Source organism: Cinclus cinclus, chromosome 4 (genome assembly GCF_963662255.1).
Source record: "Cinclus cinclus chromosome 4, bCinCin1.1, whole genome shotgun sequence".
Taxonomy (NCBI): domain Eukaryota; kingdom Metazoa; phylum Chordata; class Aves; order Passeriformes; family Cinclidae; genus Cinclus; species Cinclus cinclus.
Genome location: NC_085049.1, coordinates 23,464,936 through 23,491,465, shown reverse-complemented (window position 1 = coordinate 23,491,465; position 26,530 = coordinate 23,464,936). Strand labels below are relative to the sequence as shown.

The window sequence follows — 26,530 nt, the reverse complement described above, 5'->3', positions numbered from 1 at the left end:
GCAATATTAATAAAATACTAAGAATTACGGTTCTATCATAACTATATTAAGAAAAAGCATCTCGTCAAATGCTTGTAATTACAGTGAGGGAAAAAATACAGTGACAAAGCTGATCTTTAAGTTCTGTGGACTCAGAATTCTATATTAAATTAAAAATATTACTGCAAAAGCCCCACTATGGCTGAAATTCATTATCCTTTTGAAGAGGAGCCATAGAATCATAGAATGGTTTGGGTTGGAAGGAACCTTAAAGATCAGCCAGTTCCAATCCCCTGCCATGGGCAGGAACACCTTCCACTATCCCAGGTTGCTCAGAGCCCCATCCAGCCTGGCTTGAACACTTCCAGGGACGGGGCCTGTCATTACAATTAAATTCCAAGCCCTAGCATTGTTTTGAGGGAACTCTGTGTTTAACTCCAATTGTTTTAAATTTGTAGCTGCTTCATGCAGTTTAATAATTTAACACTCAATCTGTTAATGCAAGTTCTAACTGAGCTAAGAGAGACCTGAACATTCAATAGTTCAGATAGCTAATAGCTAAGATAAAGCTACTTTCAACTCTAAAAGAGTACATTGGGAGCAATGCTTTACCTGCAGGGATACACCATGTTATTCCACAAGTGGATTTGTAGAAACTCCTTTGTGTTGCTGTCATATTGCTCCCCATGTGCTACAGCCCAGAAAAGTGCAAAGACATAGCAGCTCCTCTGGCTGGTTCTTTCAGGTTATTGCATTCCTGGTATCAGATCCTGTTCTGCTACTGCCTGTGAGATTTGAACTCCTGCTGGAATCCCCCCACACAGGAGGTTCCCTGCTATATGGACAGATAGCCATGGAATAATACCACTCACCTGAAAGTAGGGCCTTAATTTTTATTTTATATGTTTTTACAGTTTGCAAAATCTGCATCCTAAAGTAACAATTAACCCCCTGAAGAACCTCTACTTTAGATCTTGTACACATCACAATAATTGATCCATTTCCTGACCTTTGGAAAAGGGTGCTGTGAACTATGATGTCATACCTCATCTGAAGCAAAGCTCTAGGCCATGCTTCATAGTTTGATAACACTTGTATTAATAAAGAAATGTACCCTATGTCTAGTGCTTGACATAGGAAAGGTGTAGAGTCAGCAAAATGTTAATTTTAATAGTAATAATAATTTTTACAGTATCAGCTAGTTGCACATCAATCTGCCTAATCGTTCCATGTCTCAACTGTACCACATTTGTTTCTGCTTCTCCAAAACAGAGCTGTGTAAAAGCCGAGCTCTGGGGCAAAGCAGAAATTAGCTCACAGACTGATGGAACTTCAGCTCCCTAGATTTGAAGTTCAATAATCAGATAATCACATACTCCCCTGAATAATGGACAGTGGGAAAAGTCCTCTGACATATATAGGCCACATATTTTCCATATATAGGCCAAAAGTCAATACCATGCTTCTAAAAACACTTGAATTTGTTCTAAACACGTTCACCCTTTCTACTTTAATAAAGGGAAGTAGACACAAGAAATTCAAACTATGCTCTAACATTTCTTTCATGCTGGAAAAAAACCCTGGGCCATACCTTCTCTGTTTTCCATATCTTTCTTCCATTTTGCCAAAAGCTGCTTTCAAAATGCTTATCTTTGTAACTGCAGGAGCCAACAACTCTAAGGAAAGCACTTACAACCAGTTTATATTTTCTTTGTGAATATATACCAAAAGGGAATATAAAATTATTTGGGAGTTTTTGTATTTTCATGCCAAAACATGTGATTTAAGAATTTAATATAGTTTTGCAAATGCATCAGGGCTTGGGAGGAAATTTCAGTCATTCCAACTTATCATAAATTTGGTTTGGCTAAGAGCTGAAACTGCAGCTGAATGCTGCTGAATATGGAGTTGGAGTTGGTTTGTGTTTCTCCTTGAGTGTTTGAAAGCAGTAGTGAAAGTAAAAATAAATAATTATAATTAGAATGGAAGAAGGTTCTTGGTTTTTGTTTAAAACTGTTTCATCCTGCTTGGAAAAAATAAATCTCTAGACCTCAAGTATGTATATTTTTTATGCTGACAGACATGGTTTTTCTCAATTTCCTTCTAAAGGCAAAACCTCTCTCTGACCCTTGAATCTCCATTCCATTGATTATAAATTAGGAGAAAGAAACAATGATTCTCTCCCAAGAATGTTGCCATGTGGAAAAAGGCAGGGCAAGACCCTCTGGGATAACAGGCATGGACCATCAAAAGAGTTACCTAAAATAGAAACGTCTCAGCACAGCAGTCACTGGAAGGAGCTGCTCAGTGGTACTGGAAATCTCCTGGTCCCACAGGTCGGATCTGGGCCCAGGTGCCCCATGGAGATCCAAGTATCCCATCTGAGGCTGCAGTCACATAAAGCAATCAGCAGGATAAAAACAGCAGAAATGTGAAACTTTCCTGTGCACGTAAGATCAGCAGAAATAAAGTTCCTCATAAAACACTAGATCCTTTCAATGAAATGAAGGCAACAATTTCATTACAGATGTAGCTACTGTCAGAGAATATAAGAAAAACCTGTCAGTCATTGATCCTGTTTTGTGACACTAATTCAATATATTGCAGAAATGCTGGCATATGCTAATATTTGTTGAAGTATGTATTTCCTGCAGTTAATGTGACTGAATAGATCAAAGGCCATATATATTAAGAAATAAATGTTCTGGTACAAAAAAACCACAAGGGGTTGCAACGTAATCAGATAGTAAGACCACAAGTTCTCAGTCTAAGTACCAATAGCCGAACATATTTGCTCACTTTGTAAGAACACCAGAAAAGAACAGCCCACATACAAAATAAGTACAGAAATGAGCTAGAAAAATGCACTAAAGGATACATCAGTATAGGTTCAAATCAAATATTTCAGCTTTGTAGACCTCTCCTTCTAACTTAACTTGATGCATTTAGAAACAATCATTAAAGTGATGTTTTCTAATTTTCCAGGATTATGTATATAACAGTCTTGTCCCTGAATTGAGAATTACTGATGTATCTCTACTTGGCAAATGCCTGCTAGTTGGACACAAATATAAAATGCATCAATAAAAAGCACCATGTCAATCAGGAACATCTTTGTGGAGCTTTGGAGTGGTGACTGCTTGACTTGCTTGACTGGATTTTTAGTAGTGAAAGGATTAATACGTCACCCCAAGACAAGCAGTTTAATTAAGAAACAAAAATGTTTAATGCAAGATATTATAATATTCTACTAGCAAGAGATCAAAATTCAAAGTCTTTAACATATATTAAAAACCTCTGGAAATTCAGAATCATGGGGTTTTGAATTTTTTTTAGAATTTTTATAGAGAAAACTGCTGCAGGGAGTTGTTGTGAGCCAAGGGCAGGACCCAACACTTGACTTTGTTCAACCCTAGTTAAACCTCGTGAGTTACTCCAGATTTACACTGTAGAGATCAAGGTGTTGTTCAGAAGTGGTGGCTCATGTAAGTCTGGAACAGGCTGGGACCATTAGAAATACTGGGACAATTCCAGATTGTGTGCACCTATGTTGTCTATGGTGATAGGAACCTGCAAGTTCAGTAAAGCCAGTATATTCCTCACATAATTCCAATCTTCATTCCTAATGGATTTTGTGTTCAGCACAGAACTCTGTGCTGAAATGATCATGGTTTTGAGAAGCAGAGTGAGGCTAAAGACAAAATGCTTAAGGAGAAACTTATTAAGCATATGTTGGAATATGTGTAAAATACAAACTCCATTTGCCAGAAGCAGGGATCTGGAGGCAGCGTCGACATTCAGACCAGCACATGTAGGTCTGATACAACAGCGGGAATGGTCTCAACCTCAGGGAAACAAATTAGTAGCTAAAAAACAGGATCTCTCTGTACTCCTTCTAATATAAGTAAGTTTAGTCCAGCTAACAGGCATGACGTTGTGCAAAACAGTCCTGAATACTTTTCACTTGAGATTCAGTTCACACTGAAATCATCCATAGACTTAAAAGACATTAAAGGAAAGTGTTTCCCCCAATATTAAAATAAAACTTACTTACAGAAAGCAAGAGGCAGATTAAGTAATAAGTAAAATTCCTCCTATTTACATCATATTTTTCTGCTTTAAATTCACAATAACACCAGGAAATTAGAGCTGTATGAAAGTACACTGTTGTTTCTGAAAACAATATCTTGAAGTTACACCTGACTACAGATTTGTCATGTTTTGGCTCATTTATACCTTGTCTTTCAATTTTCTTTTCATCACCCCTACCTCTAAGCCAAATTCTTTTAGTCCTTGCTTCGTCTACAGTTATTACATAAATCTCCACTTTTCATTCTAAGTTTAATGATTCCCGTGGCTATAACTTCCCCAAGTCCTTCTTCTTTAAATTATAAACAAATCCAAAAAGTTATCATCAGACATCTCTCCAAACAGACAGGAACATATGCACAGGTGCAAATCTAGCAAGCAAAGGCTCTCCAGTGGTGTTGCTCAGCAGAATTCCTGTGCTCACTGCTCATGCAGAACATGGGAACACCTCTGCAGTCCCCCATAATCAAACAGCACTGTGCTATATCCTACAGATCCCTGCCTTATTGGTGGCATCTCAGACAGTTTCAGCCTCAACACCCCAAACTTGTCCACAATTTTGCCCTCTCTTCCAGCCCACGACACAGTAACAGTCCTTAATTAAACTTTGTAAGAGTCTTAACACCTTCCCAAAAGTAGAGACTGATCACTTGTGCTACACAAGATTTCCCTACAGTTACATTCAAGAAAAAGATATTTATCTCTATTTACCAATCATTACTGGCTGCAGAGTAACACAGAAAATGTAATTACCTCTACTTAAAGAAAATTTGATTAAGCAGGTGTGTGCTGGCCAAATCTTAGCAGCAGAGTCATGGAGCAACTCCTGCAGGTCACCATCACAAATTACAAGCTCATGCCTAGCTTCAGACTCACCAAGATGAACAAGTTTCTGCAGCCCAAACAAGAATTACATGTAGGTAGAAAGACATCAGTCCTTCCCTTCTGCTTCCAATAACAAGGGGAAGATCAGCACTGCTTAAATCCCCCCATGTCTCATTACTATTTGTAATTGAAGTCAGCAGGGTAAATGGGAAAAATAAAGGGCTTTTAAAGAAGATAGGCACATCTGACAGGACTTCAAATACAGCAGCCCCAACTACATCCTACACATGCCACAAATCCTCTGGGTAACCTATTCCAGGGCCTCAGCACCCTCACAGGGACGAATTTCTTCCTAATATCCAGTCGAAACTTGCTCTCTGTCAGTGTGAAGCCATTCCCCCTCGTCCTGTCACTTCAGGCCCTTTCTGAATATTCTCTATCATTCCTTTGTGTTCCCTTCAGGTACTGGAAGAGCATGATTAAGAAGAAAACATTCCAATTTTCACTTGTGTGGTTATTATGAGACAAAATAGACTTTTGCAGCATACAAATATGCAAGCCAAATTCCTAGGAGCCCATGAAGATATGGCATTTATTCTGCATTGAGATACAAAGAAGATACATTGGATGTTTCAGAAATGAATAAATACCCATCAGTAATATTTTTATATCCTGCAAAGCTGTATATTCAGCTTTACTGAATACTGAATGCAGGTTTAAATAGTCAGGCTTAGAATGCAGTATAAATCAAGATTATTTTAAATTTCTGAGGCCCTGACATAGTTTTTAAGTCTGGAATATGCAACCACTCAGTGAGAAAACATCAATGCTACCAACCCTTATATTAACACTGCCTAACCTTTCCAAGTGTACAATCACTTAAAGAAGATCTCGGAACAGACATGCAAAAAAAGGCTCATGATATCAGACATTCCTTATCTTCTTTTAGTTCCCACTACTGTGATCTAAATGGAAGATGATCCTCACCAACTCGTACATTAATGTTCACGCACAGAAAAAACTAACTATGTACTTCAAGATAATTCACTGCCAACTTACTTTTCACATGAAATCTCTTAAAATATAGACATACAATACTAATAAGGAGAACTATTTCTACACTTTTTCTTCTGAGAAGCTCCATATTCTCATAAACAACCCTATAAAGGAAGGCCATTGAGTAAAAAGCTTACTTAACTAAATTTTAGAGGAAAATCTGGAATCAATACCCTTGAAATCAAATGCATATTGATTGTGCCATTTTCCTCTTCAAAAATAAACTGTCTCAGTAAATTACACGAAGCTCTCAAGTCTTGATACAATCCTTATGACTCACAGATCTTATTCCTTCTATATTCTGTTAATTTTACTGCTGTGACTGGCCCCAGTTAGCAATATTAGTGTTAAAATCATGTACATGCAAAAGCTTATGAAAATCTTCAACTTTTAACATCCTTTGTTCATAGCCTTTTTTTTAATCAAAATCTCCAAAGGTTCTTCTGGCTGCACAATCACAGTCTCTAACAGCCTGTCTCTAAATTGGGTGAAATAAACCAACAACCCTCCACTTTGATGGACTTCGGCCACAAATTTCCATTGAACAATTAAGGCAAAGACAGTAACTTCTAATATATGGATAATGATGGGTTTGAGATGTTGAAAGCCTTTTATAAATATCTACTTTTAATGCTGTGATAAATACAGATGATATGAGTCTGCTTTCCAGGATAAAGCTTTCCTTAATGTTCTCTCATGCCAGGACTTTGTCTTGCAAGCTTTCCATTTGTAGCTCTCCCTTTGACTTCAGTAACAGCTCTGGAGAAGGGATAGCATAATCAGGCCCTTAATCAAATTTATTAAAACCCTGATGATATACAACCCAATTAAGGAATACCTCTCCGTTCCATAAGAGCTTTTTACATTCCCTATAAAACACTTTTCTCCTCACCACATAAAACTTAGTGTGCGCATTGCCGTCTGTCAGTATGAAGTACAAGCCCTAGAAATTAAAATGGGGCAATTAAATCTACAAGCTGTGGCTGATTTAATAATGAAAAGATAATGCTAATTGGCTTAAGAACTTTCGAGCAACTTTCAATCATGTTATTAGTCAGGTTGTGAAAACCACGGCAATATTGTGATACTCCAGTTTCTAAAAGTAGGATCTTTCTTATCACATTTGCTGGTACAGTACTTCCCTCAAGTGGTAAATGTATTTCTACCTTGTTTGAATTTTCCTCTATGGTATTAAACAGTAAAAACACATACTATGCTTCCAAATCACCTTGCATTTCATGTTGATATAGAGTCAACTATTTTTGTTTTCTTGCTGGTCTTTGTTTCAACTGCTTTGTTTCAATGCAAGGCCTTTCAGTTGTGTCAACCACAGACCTTTACATTAAACATTACCAGCTTATCTCTGTCATATATATATGGCACATTTCAGAGCACAGCTACCCTGTTTGGGATGACAGCTTGCTGTCCTTCAAAAACTGATACCCAAACACATACAGTTGAAAATATTCATTAACAGCCTGGATTTGGGGAGTGTATTTACCTCCTCCGAGACTGCATCTAAAGGCCTTTGGAAGTAAAAGAAAGCAATTTATATCCAGGGACAAGTTAAGCATAAAGTAAGCATCAGGATGGCTAGTTGTGGGGACGTAGCTTGACCTAGAAGGAAAGCCTTAAAGGAATGAACTTGTTCAGCCTTAAAAACAGTGGCTCAAGATGCAGCTGCTGTTGAAAACTGTCTAGGAGAAGGGCGTAGGGAAGACAGAGTCAGAATCCTATTGGAAGTGCAGAGTGATGAGTTAAGAAGCAACAAACACAAGTTGCAAGAGGGAAAATTCCAGACAAAGACCACAGAAACCCCTTACAGTGAGGTTAGGCCAATACTGCAGCACATTCCTCAGAAAGGCTGGAAGTCTCCATCCTTGGGAACTGTAAAAATGTGAGTGAACAAGGCCTTAAGCAAACTGTTCTAAAGTTGGCCTTGCTTTGATCAGGTGAGTGGACTGGAAGGTTTCAAGACATCCTGCCTAACCTATATCATCCTACAGCTCTGATTAATTTTAGTACCATAACTAGATTACCTTTAAAATCAGTCCTACTGAACAGACCCCATACTTCTCCATCCCTTTTTTATTCTCTGTCTATGTGCATCTACAGTTTCTTTGGGATTCTTCACTTTGGTTTTCATTCTTTTTTTCCTTACTTTTTAAAAAAGTTCCTTCGCAAAATTTAGTTCAAACTGGACTTTTAACAGCTATTTCTTATTCTTGTTCTTATTCTTTCTCCCAAGGTATAGTTTTCTTTGCTGCACAATCTTTTTTGATCCACTGCATTTTAGTATTCTGATTGCTTTTAAAATCCTCCTTAAAGGAAAGTAGCACTACACGAGCTCAATGATCTTATTAATTCATATTAAATCTTTCTATATGAGCATTTTCAGTGTGTTTTTATAAGCAGAACTTCAAGAAAACTGAAGTCTTGCCTGCATTTAGACCCTGACCACATTAGATTTGTTAGTTTTGAAAAGAACTTCCCTTAACTTCTCAGTATTGTTACTAAAAGGAAAAAAACCCAGCTATAGCCTGAAGAAATTTTGGCCTACTATTCAATATAATTTTAGTTGAAATAACTCACAACTATATGACTTTATCAACTTGTTGCTTTTAAAGATTTCATACAATTGACATAGCCAATAAGAATTACCTTATTTTCAATTGTAGACAGACACCTTAATGTATGAGGTTCTTGTTTGAGACTTAGAGAAAGAGGGACACAAAAGAACCAGAGGTACCTTTGCCTTAACAGGTAAGCAAAAGAAAGTTAACCAGGTGAATTATAGCAGCAATCCAATAAATAAACTGAACTTAAATAAAAATGTTAAATGCTGCAATTTTAATAATTTTAGATGAAAATGAGTATTACTAGATACTGGTTTATTACAGACAGTAAGTGGTTGTGTTATATTGTGACAAAGAAACCAGTGTGAAATAGGTGCCTGAAATAGCGTTATTTCTGTATCCATTCCCTTTTTCAAAGCATTAGACTATGTCCTTCCTGATATTGTCTGTACTTCTGAAAGCACACAAAAGGCTCAGCTCTTTGTTCACCTTGTACAAAGATGCTTAAGTTCTTTTGAAAGCATAGCCATATATAAAATCAAAATTACTTTAATTCCATTTATCCCCCAGCCTGCAATCCTGACACCTGTAACTAGTGTTCTACCTCAAGCCTGTGGAGAGCAGCATCCCTCCCTAAAAGCAGGCCAAACACAGACCCTCTGAGACTGCAGAAGGAGCATTGCATCTCTTAAGCCAGTGTTCTCCACTGGCATCAACACTGTGGCATCTGGTAGTGACTCCAGGTTTCTCCTCCTAACAAAATTGCAGCCAACGCACTTGTCTGGCTTGGCAGGGAACTACTGTGGTATGTGGCATGGACCCCAACTATTTTCCAGCTGAAATAATCCTTCATGAGTTTCATTTCTAAATTAATGCACTGGGCCATTCCTAAGGGCTGTTTCACATTTAGCTTGTGCTCCTGTAGAATGGCTCTGTCTCTGAACAGAGCTCCTGGAGCAAAATGGGAAAAGTGGAGAAACCTGCTTGCTGTAAACTTGGGAGTCTCCATATTTTCAGTGTAGCCTTGCCAGTGTTCCTTGTTGAAGTTTCATTTTTCTGACTGGATTTCATTTTGCTTGCCAGAAAGAAATACTTCCTCTCACCAAAAGCCATGCAGGGATTTAAAACAATGCCTGAACCTCAATATGGTTATTTTCCCTTCCAAACCCTTCTGAATGCAGCTGACTGACTCATTTCCCATTCAAACTGATCTTGCCATTAGGTATCATATGAAGGATGATAATTATCTTTGCCAACAGTCAGGAGCTTCTCCCAATCCTGATTGCTCCACTGAATATCTAGGAAGCAGGAATGTGAAGAGCTCTGATCATGCCTCATATTTTTGGGCATACTTTGAAGGGAGCATGAGTTACAACAGCAGTGCATCACTAACAATTTGACCACCTAAGGTCCTTCTGTCTCAGATTTCTTCCAGGATGTCATAAGTGCTGCTTCCATAAACTAGAATATTTACCCAAGTGGAAGTGACTCATCCCATTAGTCCGACTAATATTGCAGACAAGGCAACTGATCATAAAAATCAAATCAATTTAAACACCACATCCCATTATCCTGCAATAAATGCCCCAAAACTCAGATAGAACTGACTCAAGAGAGTGATAGCAGGATCCTAGAATCATGTAATGTTTTGGGTTGGAAGGGACCTTGAAGACCATCTTGTTCCAATCCCCTGCCATGGGCAGGGACACCTTCCACTATCCCAGGTTGCTCAGAGCCCCATCCAGCCTGGCCTAGAACACTTCCAGGTATGGGGCAGCCACAGCAAATTTTCTTCATTCTTCACTATTTACACAGCTATGGGTTTTGAACAGTCCAGTTTGCATTGCTTATGACCTCATGTTCCCGAAGTTCTGTAAGTTGTTCCTAATTAATCCTTTTCTCAAAAGCTTATGATTGTTTTTATTCTCTCATGATATGTTTTCATGGCCTTAGATTTGGATCCTGCTTCTAACTCAGTATTTATCAGGCTGGCAATGCTCCAGCTTCCATATCAACCCATTTAGACAATCTCTTATCATGCAGTACAAACCTAGGAAAATACACTTGAAAAACCAAAAAATCCAAACATAATTTTTAAATTATGCCTTAGATGTATGCTTTGCTATCCCATCTTAATTATTCTGGAATAAATTGTCTGCTTGCTTGCTTGCTTTATTTCTTCTTTCTTCAGACTGTTAAAAAGCTAGTTAAATTTTTGCTTGACTTCATATTTTCTGATTCAGTTTTTGTCTCTCTGAACCTCCTCTAGATTTTCCTTTCCATGAGGAGAAACTAACCAGCAAAAATTGTCATTAATGTTTGGGTTATTCTCTGGTTTAGCTCTTAGAGGGAAAAGGACCTAATTATATATTGGAATAAATGAAAGTAGGTGGAATTTTTGCTTTTTTAATATGGCAGCCTTTTAAATCCTGATGAACAAAGTGGCAGAACCCAGCCATGATGTATTTGTTTCCATAACTGAAAAAACCTGGGGGAAATATATCCAAGAAACAAATGTATTTTCTTATATTTAGATATATTTAGTTATATAATTGTCAAACAAAAATTTGTCAAGAACATAACTTATCTACATTCTAAAGCTTTAGACCTGCACAAAATGAACAGATCATCTGCAAAGTTTCCCACTCTATATATTATATTCCTTCAAGGAATATATTCACAACTCTGTAATACCTTTTTTAAAAATTGGGGGAAAAATGAACGATGGAAAATTATGGCATCAAGGAGAAAGCACAAGAAGGATGAAGGCAAGAAGGATGGGCATTAAACAGCAGCGCATAGAAGGCACTGTACTGGCATTACCAAATCAGCTACTTGAAAGCCAGATTTTTCTCTTTTTCTTTGAAATGAAAATTCTTACAAACACTTTTCTAGTCAGCCAGAGTGAAAGATACTGATTAATACCTTAGTAAATGCATTATATTATCCCTGTGGAATACTGTTTTGGTTTACTGAAGTACACTACATTTCTGTTCTGTAGGGTATCCATGATATCATTAATCAAACACACAAGTTTAGATGGTATGGTTATTAATCTGCCTTTAGTAAACCCAAGCTACATTTTGTCCCATTGCTCAAGTACTTCTAAGTAAGGTTCAAATTATATTTTCTTTCAAAATATGCCTATTGTGGTCAAACCAATTTGTCTGCATGTGTTTGAATAATTTCTGTCCTGCATTTCACAGAATTGCACAACAACTGTAGCTGGAAGGGACCTCTGGAGATCATTATAGTCCAACATCCTGTTTAGAGCAGGATCACTTAGAGCAGGTTTCTCAGGTCTCTTTCCAGTCAGTCTTTACTTATCTCTAGAAATGGAGACTCGACAAAATATCTGGGCAAATTACCATCAGAATTACAGGATGGTTTGAGTTGGAAGGGGACCTTAAATCTCACCTCGTTTCAACCCCCTTGCCATGGACAGGGACACCTTCCACCAGCCCAGGTTCCTCAAAGCCCCATCCAAGCCAGCCTGGAACACTTCCAGGGATGGGGCAGCCACAGCTTCTCTGGGAAACCTTTGCTGGGTGTCTCAGCACCCTCACAGGGAATAATTTCTTCCCAATATCCAATCTAACCCTGCTCTCTGTCAGTGTGAAGCCATTGCCCCTTGTCCTGTCACTCCATGCCCTTGTCAAGAGTCTCTCTCCATCTTTCCTGTGGGTTCCCTTTAGGCACTGGAAGGCCACAGTGAGGTCACCCCCAAACCTTCTCTTCTCCAGACTGAACAATCCCAATTCCCTCAGCCTTTCCTCCCAGCAGAGCTGCTCCATCCCTCTGATCCCCTTGGTGTCAAGTTTATTTACTACATGAAATACTACAGTATGAAGAGGCTTCTAAAAACAATACCATCATATCTCTAAATCAAGTGAATCACAAAAATCAACAGATCAGCAGGCAAGTGTTTTTAAATCAAGAATGGTAATAGCTGCAAAAACTGAGCAGTTCAAACTGAGTTCCTTAGGTCTTTAAGCCTGGAGTTTGTGGAATTTCAATCTTCATGGGATGGACAACCAAAGGAACTGAATGAAAATGCAGTTTATTTCTTTAAAATTGCAGACAGGATTCCAGTATGCATCAAATAAAAAATTCTCAACAACTAACTTAACTGACTGTTACTTCCACAGCCAATTTCTGTAAATTTTGTCCCAAATCTGGGCTTCTGTAGGAGATACATAGCATGAAATTTATCCTATAAATGTGCTCAACAGAATATACCGTTATATAAAATATACTGCACAGTACAGGAGTTTGTCGCCAGCTCACAGGAAGGGCAGAATACGCTAAGTTTTTTTCTTATTAGTTTTTCTAGTACATTAAAACAAAACCCAGCAGACTTCTGGAGATTTATTTTTCAGCCTGAAAATTTGCTGTGGCACTTCAACCTTTTATTAGTCTTTGACAAGGTAGAACGCAAGTCAGTAAATGCAGACTTAAGGGCTTTATTACTTACTCAGGCAGAACTCCCCTAAATTTCATGTACTGATGAATATAACTTATAGAAATTAGTCTTTCCACCCTGTTTAATAGGAAAGAGACCTGCATCGTTTTGAATGTTGTCAATAAGAAGCTTAGGCCTCAATTCAGAAACAGCATTTAATTGTATCCAGGATGCTGAAGCCTGTGTTTAACTTTAATCATATGCTTGGGTCAGGGTTCCACGATTAAACAACACAAGCTATAGTACTGCCCTAGAGAGAATGCTTCCTTCAGCCAAAATCTTAATAAGCTGCACAAATAAGAGCAGGAAAGAGCAGCCCTGCCTTCTCTTGTTTCTAGGTTCAAAACACTCTTATGACAGAGACCACTAATTTTGTTTATAATTTCTCTTTTAGCAGAAAGAATCTCACAAGCTTAAGACACAGTTTTCCTAAAATCCTTGCTCTGATCTGCACTGTTCAGCCTCCAACAATTGAATAAAGAAGCATCCAGTATTCCTGGTTTAACACCTTTTGCCTAAAAAAACAAAAAAGTTATTCCTTTGGAAAAGACAAGCAGTGATTTCATTTACTTATAGCTTTGGAGAAAAGAATAGAAGATCAGTGAACAGGCTGATGTTATTGCAAGTTGATCTCTGTCATCTGTGTAAGCACACTGAGATCAGGGAAGGGCCTTGACAACAGGAGAAAGAACAACTTTGTATCCATCCTCCCAGAAAGACCAAAAAAAAAATTAAGGAATCATAATTAAGTCTCACTTTGGTCTCTTGAAAAATGAAGAAACCCCTTCTAAACACATAAGGAGAGGTCTGTATTTGTGAAGAGTCATTATGGATTTACCAGGGGTGAATCATTTCCTGCACCAACCTGACTGCTTTCTGTGAGGAAAATGACCGGACCTGTGGGCAAGAGGAACCTTGTCCAAGCCATTTGCCTTGACTTCAGCTGTAAGAGCTAGAGTATCCTAGAATCACCCTGTCTTACAGAAAGCACCAGGAGGACGTGATGGAATGTTTGCTCCTGCACCATGACATCAGGCTGGGGTGGGATCAAGAGATGGTCAGTTTTCTTAAGCATGCAGCTGGTGCCCACAGAGAACTGGAATGACTGAAGGAGCAGGTCTCTACTAAGCTCCTGAACTTCATCAAGAGCAAATACCTTTGAGACAGAAAACTTCTTACAGGAGAAGTGACTCTAGTGAAAAGACCCTTGGGTGTCTGCAGGAAACAAGAGCCAGGAGTGTGCCCTGGCAGCGAGGTTCGACAGCACCTGGGCTGTGTTAGTGAGTGGGTTCAGGGAAGTGATTACCTCAGCTTTTCAGCACTCATTAGCCTGTATCTAAAATACTGTTTTCGGCCAACATCAGTGACACTACTTATGTGAGTCAAAGGCAGAAAATGTGTCCAAGGGAGAGAAACTGAGGAACAAGTGCTCAGCACAGTTAAGGAGCTCAACAAAAGAGAGAGCCAGGCTCTTCACAGTGGTTAATGCTGGAAGTACAAGAGAAAATGGGCTTAAACTGAAAGCAGACAGGGTCAGGCTGGGTATAACAAGAAGCTTCTACATAATGAGGACAGTCAGAGCATGTCCAGAAAGATGTTACCATCTCCATCCTTGGAGATTTCTATCACCTGACTGGGTAATACCCCGAGTAACATGGATTGAGATCATACCTTTCAACAGGAGTGGTTATTTGGACTACATAAAATCCTGAAAGCCTTCCCCACTTGGAATATTCTACTATAGTACACTTTTAAGCATTTTATTATTTCATATAGAGAGTGTAGGAAGAGCTATTTCCTACTGAAGTCTGGCTGGAATATAATTGCAAACACAGGAGCACATCACTGTGGCCATACCTTGGGTTCATCTCTCTGATACAAAAAAGGAAATCCCACTGTAGATTTTCAGAGGAACAGGGAGCAAGTGGGACATTTTTAGCTGCATTTCTTATACTGCTCTGTACAAAGATAACCAAATTCCAAGACAGCAACAGTGAGAAGGTTTGAACACATGCCATGTACTCTAAAATTAAAGAGCCCCTACATCTAAATAACATATTAAAAGACAATATCAGTACTCCTTTGAAGACATAAATTCTGCTTATGAATACTCTGGTATGAAACTTCCATAACCTAGAACTCAAATAAACATTAAAAGAACCAGAATTGTAACAAACATCGATACAAAAAAAAGAGGATTAATTCTCTGTGTAAGATTATAGTCATAAGTGTCCTCATTCATCTTCAACCATTCTTTTATTTTCATTCAGTCATTTTTTATTTTCAAATGTTAAGGATACAAGAAATAAGTTGGAAAGGAAAAAACAATATTTTATTACATATTCATCTGACCACCCCATATGCTTAGAAAGATACTTCTCAAAGTAAAGAGATGAGAGAGGCCAGAAAGACACTGGCCAATAAGAAATACTGTATCAAATTGATAGGTCTATCATGCTAATAATAAGGTTCAATAAATGCTGAAATATTAGGGGTTAAAGAACTCTGGGCATATTTAAAATTCTTTTTTAATTCTGGTTGGTCAAATTAGTATTTTTGACCAATTATCTTGTTTTCTTCTACAGAGTTTCAGCTAATATATAAAATAATAAAATATTTTTTTTTCTTCAGTTAATCTCATCAAGGACTTACTTAATGAAGAGATGGGCTCCAGCATCTGAAAGGGTTTTTAGTCCTTGTGGGAGATTTGCTTATGGAAGACTGGTAGGGAATCAACTACTAGCAATAATTGTTTTTCATGTTTCACAATGTTGAAATTTTTAAAATAGATATATAAAATATTAGTATTGTAGAATTCTACTTCATGCTTATCTGTATCATCCTTTACACTAGAGGTCCTCCTCTTCAAATTAAATTGCTTTAATTCAGTTGTTAACTGAAACAATGGCTCAGAAAGAAATATATTTGTTTCAATTACCAGCTGAATTAACAATTTAGATAATTGATTCTGCTAATAGCATATTTAAAATGAATTAAAGGAAAGACAGAATACCAGATTCTATTATTTCCTAGGGTTTGCTCCAAGTCAGGACACAAGCCAAGAGATGAGCCCTTTTTTTCTATAAAGAAATTTTTCCTTGAGAAATATGTAGAATGAGTTATTCGCTTTCTTGCCAAATAGGAAAGATAAGAACACACACACATATATATGTATATGATGTTGAATCATGTTTGCCAGATCAGCTGGACATTTAATGAAAGGGAGTCAGGGCCTGATCCATCTCTCACAGAAATTACTGGAAGGCTTTCCATCAGCTCCAGTGAGAGCTGGATCTAGCCCCATCTGTATGTTTTCAGGCACAAGACCAATTTTCATTTCCTGACCTCTATGTAATTCCATTGAGGATGCCACTACTGCAGAGAGTGAACAACTTATCAGAAGATTGAAAATATCCATCACATTTTCAGTTAACACTCTGCACATAGAGTAACTTAACCTTATTCATTTAATATTTCTATCCACATCTTCTGTGTCATAGTTCATTCAAGAAAAACAAAATATGCTACTAATTGCTTCATTACAAAGCTTTCATCTGCCATGTTTGCATGAATGTACTATCACACATGCATTCGCACACGCGTGTGTAATCCTTCAGGTCTGCTGCAAGGACAAAAATGCCTTTTGATGTACACAAATAAAGGAGCCAATGGGGTTCATGAATAAATTGCAAGCCTTTATGTTAGAGAATCACAGAATGGTTTGGATTGGAAGGGACCTTGAAGATCAGTCAGTTCCAACCCCCTGCCATAATCAGTGACACGTTCCACCAAACTACATTGCTAAGAGCTTCATCCAAGCTGGTTTTCAATACTTCCAGGGATGGGGCAGCCAGGGTTTCTCTGACAACCTGTGCCAGGGCCTTCCCACTCTCACAGGGAAGAATTTCATTCTAATATTTAATCTAAATCTCCTCTCTGTCAGTTTGAAGTCATTCCCCCTTATGCTGTCACTACATGTAATTGTAAATACCATGTGACCATAAAGAATTAAATAGCAGTACTGACTATAAGACAGATAATTCCAGATTTCCCAAATCAGTCCCTTTGAACTTGTCATTTTCTGAAATCAATATCGTAATTCAGAAGGACTGTCTGTTTATCTATTTGCTACTTAATCTGAGGCATTTCACACAAATGTTAAAACTCTCTTAGCTGCAAATGAATTCTCTCCTGAAATAATAGAACCTGAATGTGTTATTGTTGGAGTAATTTCATACCAATCTCTTGTGAAGCGCTTTGAGACCTCACAGTTTCTTTCTCACTCTCCAAATGACCAATAAAATATTTATTCAAGCAGCCTTAACAGGGTGGTGGAGGGTGAAATTATGTTCTTTGCTTATTCCAGTAGCGGAAACACACCTAGTGGTGTTTTGTATGAGAGCTGTATTCTAGAACACAAACCCCACTGGACAAGTAATACATTAGATGTGTCATACTTTGCCTTGCCAGGGCCATCAGGCTGATTTGGAATTTGTTGCCTGGGTAGAGTGACTCATATGTTTACTGGCCCTGACAGGTGCTGGGCATCTTCCACACTCATTAAAGTTAATGACTTGAACAGCAGAGAGGGAAAACTGTGATGGTTTCCTCTGAACGTGTATTCCCAAGTTATCATTCAAGAGAGGATGTAAGTGGTGTCACATTTCTTCTGCAATCACAAAAGCAGCCCCTAACCAAACCCCTGTCCCTTCATTGCAAAAATAACCCAATTATCTTCACAGGAACTCCTTGCTGGAGTAAGACAAGTTTAAAAAAGCACTGTACACAGAGCTTTGCACATAAAAAGCTACTTCTTGCCATAAAACCAGTCACTTCCTCACTGGAACAGAGGAATTAACATACTGGAAACAAGCCAGAAATTTTATAGAAATATATGCCTTTAAGTAATCTTTAGACCAGTATTCTCACAATAGCCACACTTTGGCATCATTTCTATCCCAACAAGCCACAGCTGCTGAACTGGAGACTTCTGACTTCATGTTAGATAAGTAATGAGAAGTTTTAGGCAGCAGTGCCAGAGCCAGTCCTTTGATATTAACACAGCACAATACAGTTGTCGACCAGCCACACCTAAAAAGATACGCATTTAATTTACACTAGTTAGCTAAAAATATTCAGAAGGAAACTTCACAAAGACTTATGCCATGACATTAGACTGTCAACCAAGACATGAAGAGACAGAGACCTCACAGACATCTGTGTATTCAAACAAAACCAAGAAATTAGGAGAACTGAATCTTTAACTACAGACACATCTCTACTTTGATGCCTGTCCAGCCACTAGATCTGCCCTGGTAATATGACAAAGTTCTTAACCCTGGCTTCCACCTAACAAGACAGCAATATTGAGCCAGAAACCTCACAGAAACCTGTGCCTAAATATTAATCTGCCATCCAAAATCTCCTGAACTAATGATCTTGCAAAAAGAAAAGGCTGAAACCTCCAAAAATAAGGCTGAGGAATTATTGCAGTGTCAAATACTCATCACTTTTAATGTCTAACTTTTCAGGGTCTTCCAAAGCAAAATGAAATGGTTCACTTCCACAGTTAGGATAGTTTACTTGAACTGTTATGTTGAGGTTTTTCCCCCGCTTCTGCAGTTCTCAAATCAATGTCTATTGCTCTCATAGTTTCATAAGACACTGATGTACAAGGGCTTGAGCAACACATCTTCCAAACCCAGACTAATTGTTTGCTGGACAGAATTAGTAAGCAGAACGTTCACTGATGGAAAGCTGCTCACTTGCTTGCAATGTATCTCAGTAATCTGGGGAACACTAATTCAGAAATTCAGTATTTTTTCCCCCCACACTAGCACAGAAAACAATTTGACAAAAAATATTCCATGTTAGCTTTTTCATTCTTGATGTCTGAAAGGAGCTTTTCCTACTTTTTTAGCCCTGGATCTTTATGTCATTGTTTCCCACCTATTCACTTAACATTTCTTCTTGGGTTATTTTTTGGGAATTGGTGTGGGGTTTTCTCCTTTGATTGGTGTTTGGGGGGATTTTTGTTTGGGGTTTTTTTTCTGTTTATTTTTGGTTTACCTTACATGTCTAATTTATAATTATTTCTGTACCTCAGATAAGCAAGATAATCATAATATTTTACAGCATCAATGGCTGACTTGTTTCCAGTTCCTGCTTACTTTAAGCCAAAAAAAAAAAGCTGACCAGCAACTATTTTATTAGACTTTCACAGTCTTTGATTCCTCACTTGGAAATCCAAGAGAGCTGTGTAATGTGCAAGACTCCACAGTGTTCTGTGAGTCTCTGCTTATTAGGCAAGATCAAAAGTCCACTAAAATAATTGAGAATCTTTCCACGATCATCTGTGGAGCTTGGTTGAGCACAACAGGTGACAGGCAGGCTCACTGAAATTAAAAATTCCCTGGAAACACTTTACAGTGGTAGGCAGCAGAAGAAATGGATAATGAAGTTCTTCCACAAGCTAAATTTGTTGGACCAAACCTGAAAACTTGAAAATTCTCCACTTTGGATACTGATTCTCAACCTCTAAGCAATTAAACTGGTTTTTTTTCTCTCCCTGGAAACTGAACATGGTATTGGAATGTTCTGACTTTACTGGCACATATGGAATGCAGGGAATGAGTAGTGGTTAACCAAGCCTAATGGACCAAGACTACAGAATTTGTGAATGTTTAGAAAATAGACCTCAGTATACAAATTACAAGAGGACATTCATTAAAAAGGGCTTGTTCAAAAAAGTTTGAAACAGCCATAAAAAATTCTGAAGCCGCTTCAGTCTGAAAATGATCTACCAGCTATTTTTCCATTTGTCCTGGAAATGCCATTAAAACTTCACAACTGTGTAACTGCAGCAGGACTAAAGACACCAAGGTTAACTTTGCAAATGAAATCACCATAATAAAAGCTGCTTTTTTCATTGTGCAGAAAGTACTGACATTCAGAGGGATTGCTGTAAGAATTCTGTGGCGATTATCTTGGGAATCAGGCACTACTCTACAGATTAGATCCTGAACCACCTGTCAACCCCATTTCTATGCAAATTGCTTTGCTTTGGAAGACATGACCTCAAAGCCCTGCAATGGCACTGCAGGCCTGCATTTCACCACAGCACCACCTACCAATTCAAAAGGCTAATTAAGAGTACCAAAAAGTGCCTTTTGCAATGTTGGAGAGACAGACAAAACTATAATCACAACACGACAAAACACAAATCCCACATAAATGAAAAGAGTAAGCTGCATCTCACCTCATTTGGATTTTCTGATGTGATGTTTTTATTTTTCAGCTTTTTCTGCAGCAGTTTAGTTTCATACTCTGGCCTGGGATGCTCCTGAAAAAGACCAAAAAAAACCAAAAAACCAGACAAACGTCATTATAATTAAAAAAAGAAATCCCCAAAAATTTTGGTCACTTATTCACAAACACAGCCATTAAGATGATTTAAGTCCACACACCTTTTGGACTAGGCTGTCAGATCTGGCCCAGCTACCCTAATCAATAACCCTTCCATGTGCCCTTGCAAAATGAATTTTTCTTTCCCAAATTGGAGCATAAATTAAGCAAGGTGACAAAAATTTACTAGGCTTTTCAAGTGAGCAGCTCATAAAAGAGACAAGTATCATGCATCTCCTCATTCCCACCAAGTTCTGAATTCATTCAGAGCTGCAATTTGGATTGACATGTCCCACAAAAAAGGGTGTTTGTACAGCATTGGTCATATCTTTACTATAATTAGAACCCTTACATATCAGCCCCCTAAAAAAAAGTCATTAACATTTTTTAATTAATCTGGTAGTCATGAAGAGAATAAAAACCATTTAAAATTAATAAATCCTCATGAGCAATAGAATGAGGCCTACATGGAACTTCACCAGAATTCCTTGAGAGATACAGGTGGTGTTCATTTTCTGTATCTGTAACATTTTCACCAGAGCAGAGACAACCCTCACCTTTCTCTGTTGCATGTGAGAATATAAATGCAATGAGACCTCCAAACTATTTGTTATTTTGATCATGGCATTTTACTAAAAGGTATGTGATAAAGTATCATTTAAATAATTGAATATTAGAATACTCTGTGTTGGAAGGGTACTTACATCTTGTTTCACCCCCCTGCCATGGGCAGGGACACCTTCCACTGTGATGTGTAAATGTTTTTGGTCATAAGGAATGACAAAATTCACAGGGTCTTGCAAACAATCAGAAAGATTTAATTATAAATTACACACTTGGCATGGAAATTGGAATGTAGCCCCTAACCTACTACAAAAGAGCATGGCAGTGGGCTTTGGTTAAAGGAATGAGATTAAAAAGAAGAGAGAAAAGGAGAAGACTAAGAGAAACAGATCAGCAGGTCTAATTCCAGTGTTGATCCCTGATGGAGTAATGGGATGCCCAGGATGTCAAAGGGTGCCACCTAGGCATGCTGGGGGTTCCCTTTTAGGGAGTTTCTCCCCCTGAAGATAAGTTTCTTGCTTTCCATGCAAATAAGTAATCACGAACCCTCTATCCTTTCAGACCTTCCTGGAAATGTACCAGAGGCTTTCAGGAGTCTTGGGTGGCCTTGGTCCCCCCTACAGTCCATATTCACTTCTTGGCCTAATTCCTGATTGTTGTTCATCTGTGGACTTGATCAAGATGCTTGCCTCAAAAAAGTGCTGTTCTACCTCCACATGCCACCCTCCACCAGTCACATTTTCTTCTTCCTCCTGGTGTGCTGGTACTAACAATCCTTGTCTGTGATTACCAGAAATCCTTGTTTGGCTCTGTGGCTATCCCAATATCTGTGTTTGAGCACAGACAGTAGACACTTCTCTTCTGGGTATCTACACCAGGTTGCTCAGAGCCCCATCCAGCCTGGCCTGGAACACTTCCAGGGATGGGGCAGCCACAGCTTCTCTGGGCAACCTGTGCCAGGGTCTCATCACCCTCACAGGGAACAATTTCTTTCCAATATCCAATCTAACCCTGCTCTCTGTCAGTGTGAAGCCATTCCCCCTTGTGCTGTCACTCCAGGCCCTTGTCAAGAGTCTCTCTCCATCTTTCCTGTGGGCTCCCTTCAGGCACTGGAAGGCCACAGTGAGGTCACCCCAAAACCTTCTCCTGTCCAGGCTGAACAATCCCAATTCCCTCAGCCTTTCCTTGTAAGAGAGATTCTCCATCCCTCTGATCATCTTGGTGTCCCTGCTCTGGATAACATGTGAAACCCCAAGAAATAGTGAGGCAGGGGTAAACTCTAACATTAATGAAGCAGCATCAAAAATGATAAGCAGGATGAGGAAAGGACAGACAAAGATACAACAATAAGCATTCAAAGAGGCTGCAGTCTTAAAAAGCTGATGCTTTTTAAGTTTTCACTGGCTTGTGTTGATTTGCGTTATTTGCTATCATGCTTCCTTACATAAAGATACAGAGGTTGGATGTGACAAACATCTTTAGACTTAAGTGAAGAAAGAATGAAGACATCTGGCATGGATGGCTACATAACAGGAGACAGCTTGATCAAAATAGGGAAAGGAGATAAATGAAGCTTTAAGAAATGGAGGGGATCTAAATAGACTGTGCTACTGAGGACCTGAATCAGTTTTCCTCCTTTTCTTCTTTTACTTTGTGCTAAGCACAGCATTCTCAGATAACAGGGGCAGCCCCCAAAGGTCAGAGCAACTTTTGAAAATTTATTTTAATGCAAACAAGGTGAAATAAAGAAAATAAATGCCAAGCAAAACATTGTACATTAACTTATTTTTTTGCTATTGACAGTTTTGCTCTGAGAGCATATTCTGTTCAAATTTGGCCAAGTTATGTTTAGTTTTTTTACTACAACATTCCAGTGTCCTTTGAACTGCCTTTCATACACCTACATCTGGATTGGAATAGCTGTTGATCTGTCTCTTGAATTTGCCAAGTCATCTTACCCTTGACTGAACAGACCACAGATCTCCCTGGGATGCATTTTGTATGTATTCCTTTTATGAGTATTTTGCTCAAAATATTTCTTTACAGGCCAGACTTACGGATGTTCAACCCCTGCATCTATAGATGTGAAGGGACAATTCCATTAAGCTGTAAAAAGAGCATGATTCAGAATCAATTATTTGTCTGAAAATGGGAAGAATTCTACACTTAGGACAACAAGCTAGAAATAGCTGTAATGATTTCACAAAGGCCAAATGTCCATGTAGGGATAGATCTGAATCCCAGGATGCTGGAAATTTGCCAGTACAGCTGCCAGACACTTATTGAAAACCATGTGAGCCAAGGTACTGCGAGGCCAAATGAGTGCTCTGAGTAGAAAACGATAATTCCCATTCTGAAAACAAAGAGCCAAAACATGAAATTTCTACTCAGGCAAAATTCAGGTTGACATCAGTGGGAATTTTCCCTGAGAGTGGTCTCCAGGACTTGCCTCAAACACATACATGTGTATCCACTATCCATCAAATTAAGCCTCTGTAGATAATGATTCAGTCTGATAAGAATAAATACTGTGACCCAATCTCTCCTTAATTTTGCTTTGAAAGTGATAATAAAATTCTATAAACATGCATGACAAACACATGGAATGAATTAAAAAAAAAATTAGAATGTTAGCAACTATCCCAGATTTGACAGACCAAAGGAGTTATCAAAAAAAAAAATAAGCCATATACTCTAAGTAAAAGCAAAGGCAGAGATCCACTGCAAATTCCTTAAACAGTCTTATCGTAACATCCTGAACACAAGCAGAGCAGTTTAAGCAGCATGCTGATGGGAAGGAAGGTTTCCACAAATAAAAATTGGAACGACCTAGCTGCTGCCCCAAAGAAAGATAGAAATGTGCAATGAACAGAACAGAAGGCCCAGCTGCTCTCTGCTGCAAAAGGGTTAATTATTAGAAATCAAGGACTTAAACCCTCTATTTCTTATGATGGTGACATAGGATACAGGGGGTAAGAAGTATAGGGAATTATTTGTCATTCACACCAAGGATCTGTTTAGACTCCCCTATTACTGGGATGCTTGTCCAAGGAAAATTAGTTTTATATGCCAGCATAGAGACACTGGAAGGTGATCACAATCTTTTTAGACCAGATCACTTTCAAAATAAATCTGAAAATTGAAAATCTAAAACAAAACTTGAATAAGTCATGTAGCATGAACACAAGTTTAAAGATGTTAAAAGCTACTGAGCAAGTATACAGGAACTCAGTTATTATAGATATTCTAGAGCAATGTAAAACAGAACTAGTCAAAAGAAAGTAGAAGATTCTATTATGTGATTTTATTTGCCAAACAGACAGAGACAGAGAGATTTTACGCCTTTGTTTGCTTTCATTGAGCAAGAACAGCAGTAATGCTTTGGACAAATACCTGTAAAACTAAATTTTGAAATTTGGCAGCAGATTTTGAAGCTCCCTTAAGCTAGGACCAAACAGTCAAATGCTGCCATTTCAATGGCAGATAACCTATTTTGTGGGTAACTGTAGCAGAACATAGCATCATTTATGGTTGTTTGTTTTGCAATTTAAATCCAACCCATTTAAATACTGCTATACTGATGAGTGGAATTGTGTAAATCCTAGAATCACAGAATGGCCTGGGCTGGAAAGAGCCTTTAAGATTATCCCATTCCAACCAGTTGCTATGGGCAGGGATACCTTCCACTAGACCAGGCTGCCCAATCCAACCTGGTTTCCAGTGATGGGGCAACCACAGCTTCTCTGGGCAGCCTGTGCCAGGGCCTCAGCACCCTCACAGAGAATTTCCTTTGATATCCAATCTAAACCTCCTCTCTGTCAGCGTGAAGCTATTCACACTTGTCCTGTCACTCCAGGCCCCTGTAAACAGCACCTGATTCCACATCTTGTGTGTTCTCCAAGGGGCACATCCCTGGCAAACCCTTCTTACCTACCTGGATTTCCTGAATCACTGGAAAGGAGGAGAGGAACAAGGAAAGTCCTCAAGGTGGTCCCTGTTCCCAGTGGGGCAGTGCTAGATAAAGACAGATTTAACCTCTCTGATCCCCCAGGAGGGAATAACTTGTGCCACCCCAAGTGACCCAGGCTTTGAGTGGCCCATTCCAACACCCCAAGGAACGCAGACCATCAATAAAATATTGAACAGTTTTGAGCCTTGAGGAATATTCAGTTTTAGAAAGGACAGAGGAGGTCATTACAATGGAAAATAAATAAATGAAAGTAAATGAGATCATGTTGATATGTCTGGTAGAAGAGAAATAAAAGAAGAAAATGTACTTAAGTGCCAGGATGTTCTGGCACATCTCTGGATCAACAGTCTGGGAGTGAAAAAATGTAATCACACACCTTTACCAACTTCTTGGAAAGCAAAGAAATTTTCACCTGACTATTTTTTTTTTACAGTTTACAACTTTAAACATGTTTAAAATGTGCCTTCATGTGTAATCTTTTAGTGGACCAATAACTGGTGCTAAGCAGTTTCCCCAAAAGGCTGAGGGATAACATTCATTCTTCAGCATTCCTTCCCCAACAATCCTAGTGAAATTCTCATCCTCTTAAAAACAGGACTTAAAGATAATATTGAAGGAATTTGTTTATAAGAACAGGGCTAGCCAAGGATCATTAAATAATTAGTGTTAGTAAGAATGTAATGCAGATCAGGGAAGATTCACTGGAAAGAGAAATGAAACCCACAAAAGGTTAATAAAAAAGCATACAAAGAATTTTTCAAATATTTGGAAACATGGACCCGACAGGAAAATTAGAATAGCTATGGGAAAAATGTGAGATAATGCATCTGGAAAAAATAATCCAAACTAAAGATCTCATTGGCTCAAGAAACTTGAGGATGCAGAAAGGAGAGATTTGATACAAAACAAAATATTGTAGCTATAAATTCCCCTTTTACTGATACTGGACATTTTTTCCCAAGAGGGCTACACAGTTATTTTATTAAAGTCTCCTCTTTAAAGGATTTTAGCAAACAAAAATCTTATGGTTATGCTTATCTTATGCTTTGTGGTTTAGTAGATACTATTAAAACTTCAGAAAAAGGAGTCTGTTCCTATCATTTGCAAGGTGACAGACAAAGTGAAGCCATCAAATTGATCAGATCAAAATGAATTTTGAAACCATGGTAGAGAAAATTAAAAAAAAGATCAAGTTAGGTAAGAACTGAATGTATCTGTAAACATATTTAATGTCACCAAGTCAGCTTGCTTTTTTATTTTGTTTAATTCACTTTTACTCAATTTACCTTCTTTATTAATTTGTCTTAACTCAGCAGTAATCCACAGTGACCTCAAAGACTTCCCTTGAGGGTTCAGTAATTACAGGGGTTTTTAAAACTCATCAAATAGCAAAAGGAAGAATCAGACTTTGGGAATTAGTTTGCAAATAAACTAAAATAGTTGGCAAACATTTTACAGAGCACAGGATTTAAAGTTGAAATTAAATGTTCCTAAGGAAGACAGACATCCAAGTTCCTCCCTGTTATAATGAAACACTGTAACAGCTTGACTATTTGAACAATACTAAGACCAAGGAGTGGAGACTCCTTGGCATTTATTTCAGTT

General features: G+C 38.3%; 1 protein-coding gene across 1 annotated transcript in view; it reads right to left on the bottom strand.

Moving 5' to 3' along the window:
• Positions 1–26,530, bottom strand: part of ANO2 (anoctamin 2) — a 144,093-nt gene that overhangs the window by 49,852 nt on the left and 67,711 nt on the right. The window contains exon 14 of the mRNA XM_062490909.1: positions 20,246–20,329. Within this exon, the coding sequence (XP_062346893.1) occupies positions 20,246–20,329 (84 nt within the window). The remainder of the gene's footprint in view (positions 1–20,245; positions 20,330–26,530) is intronic.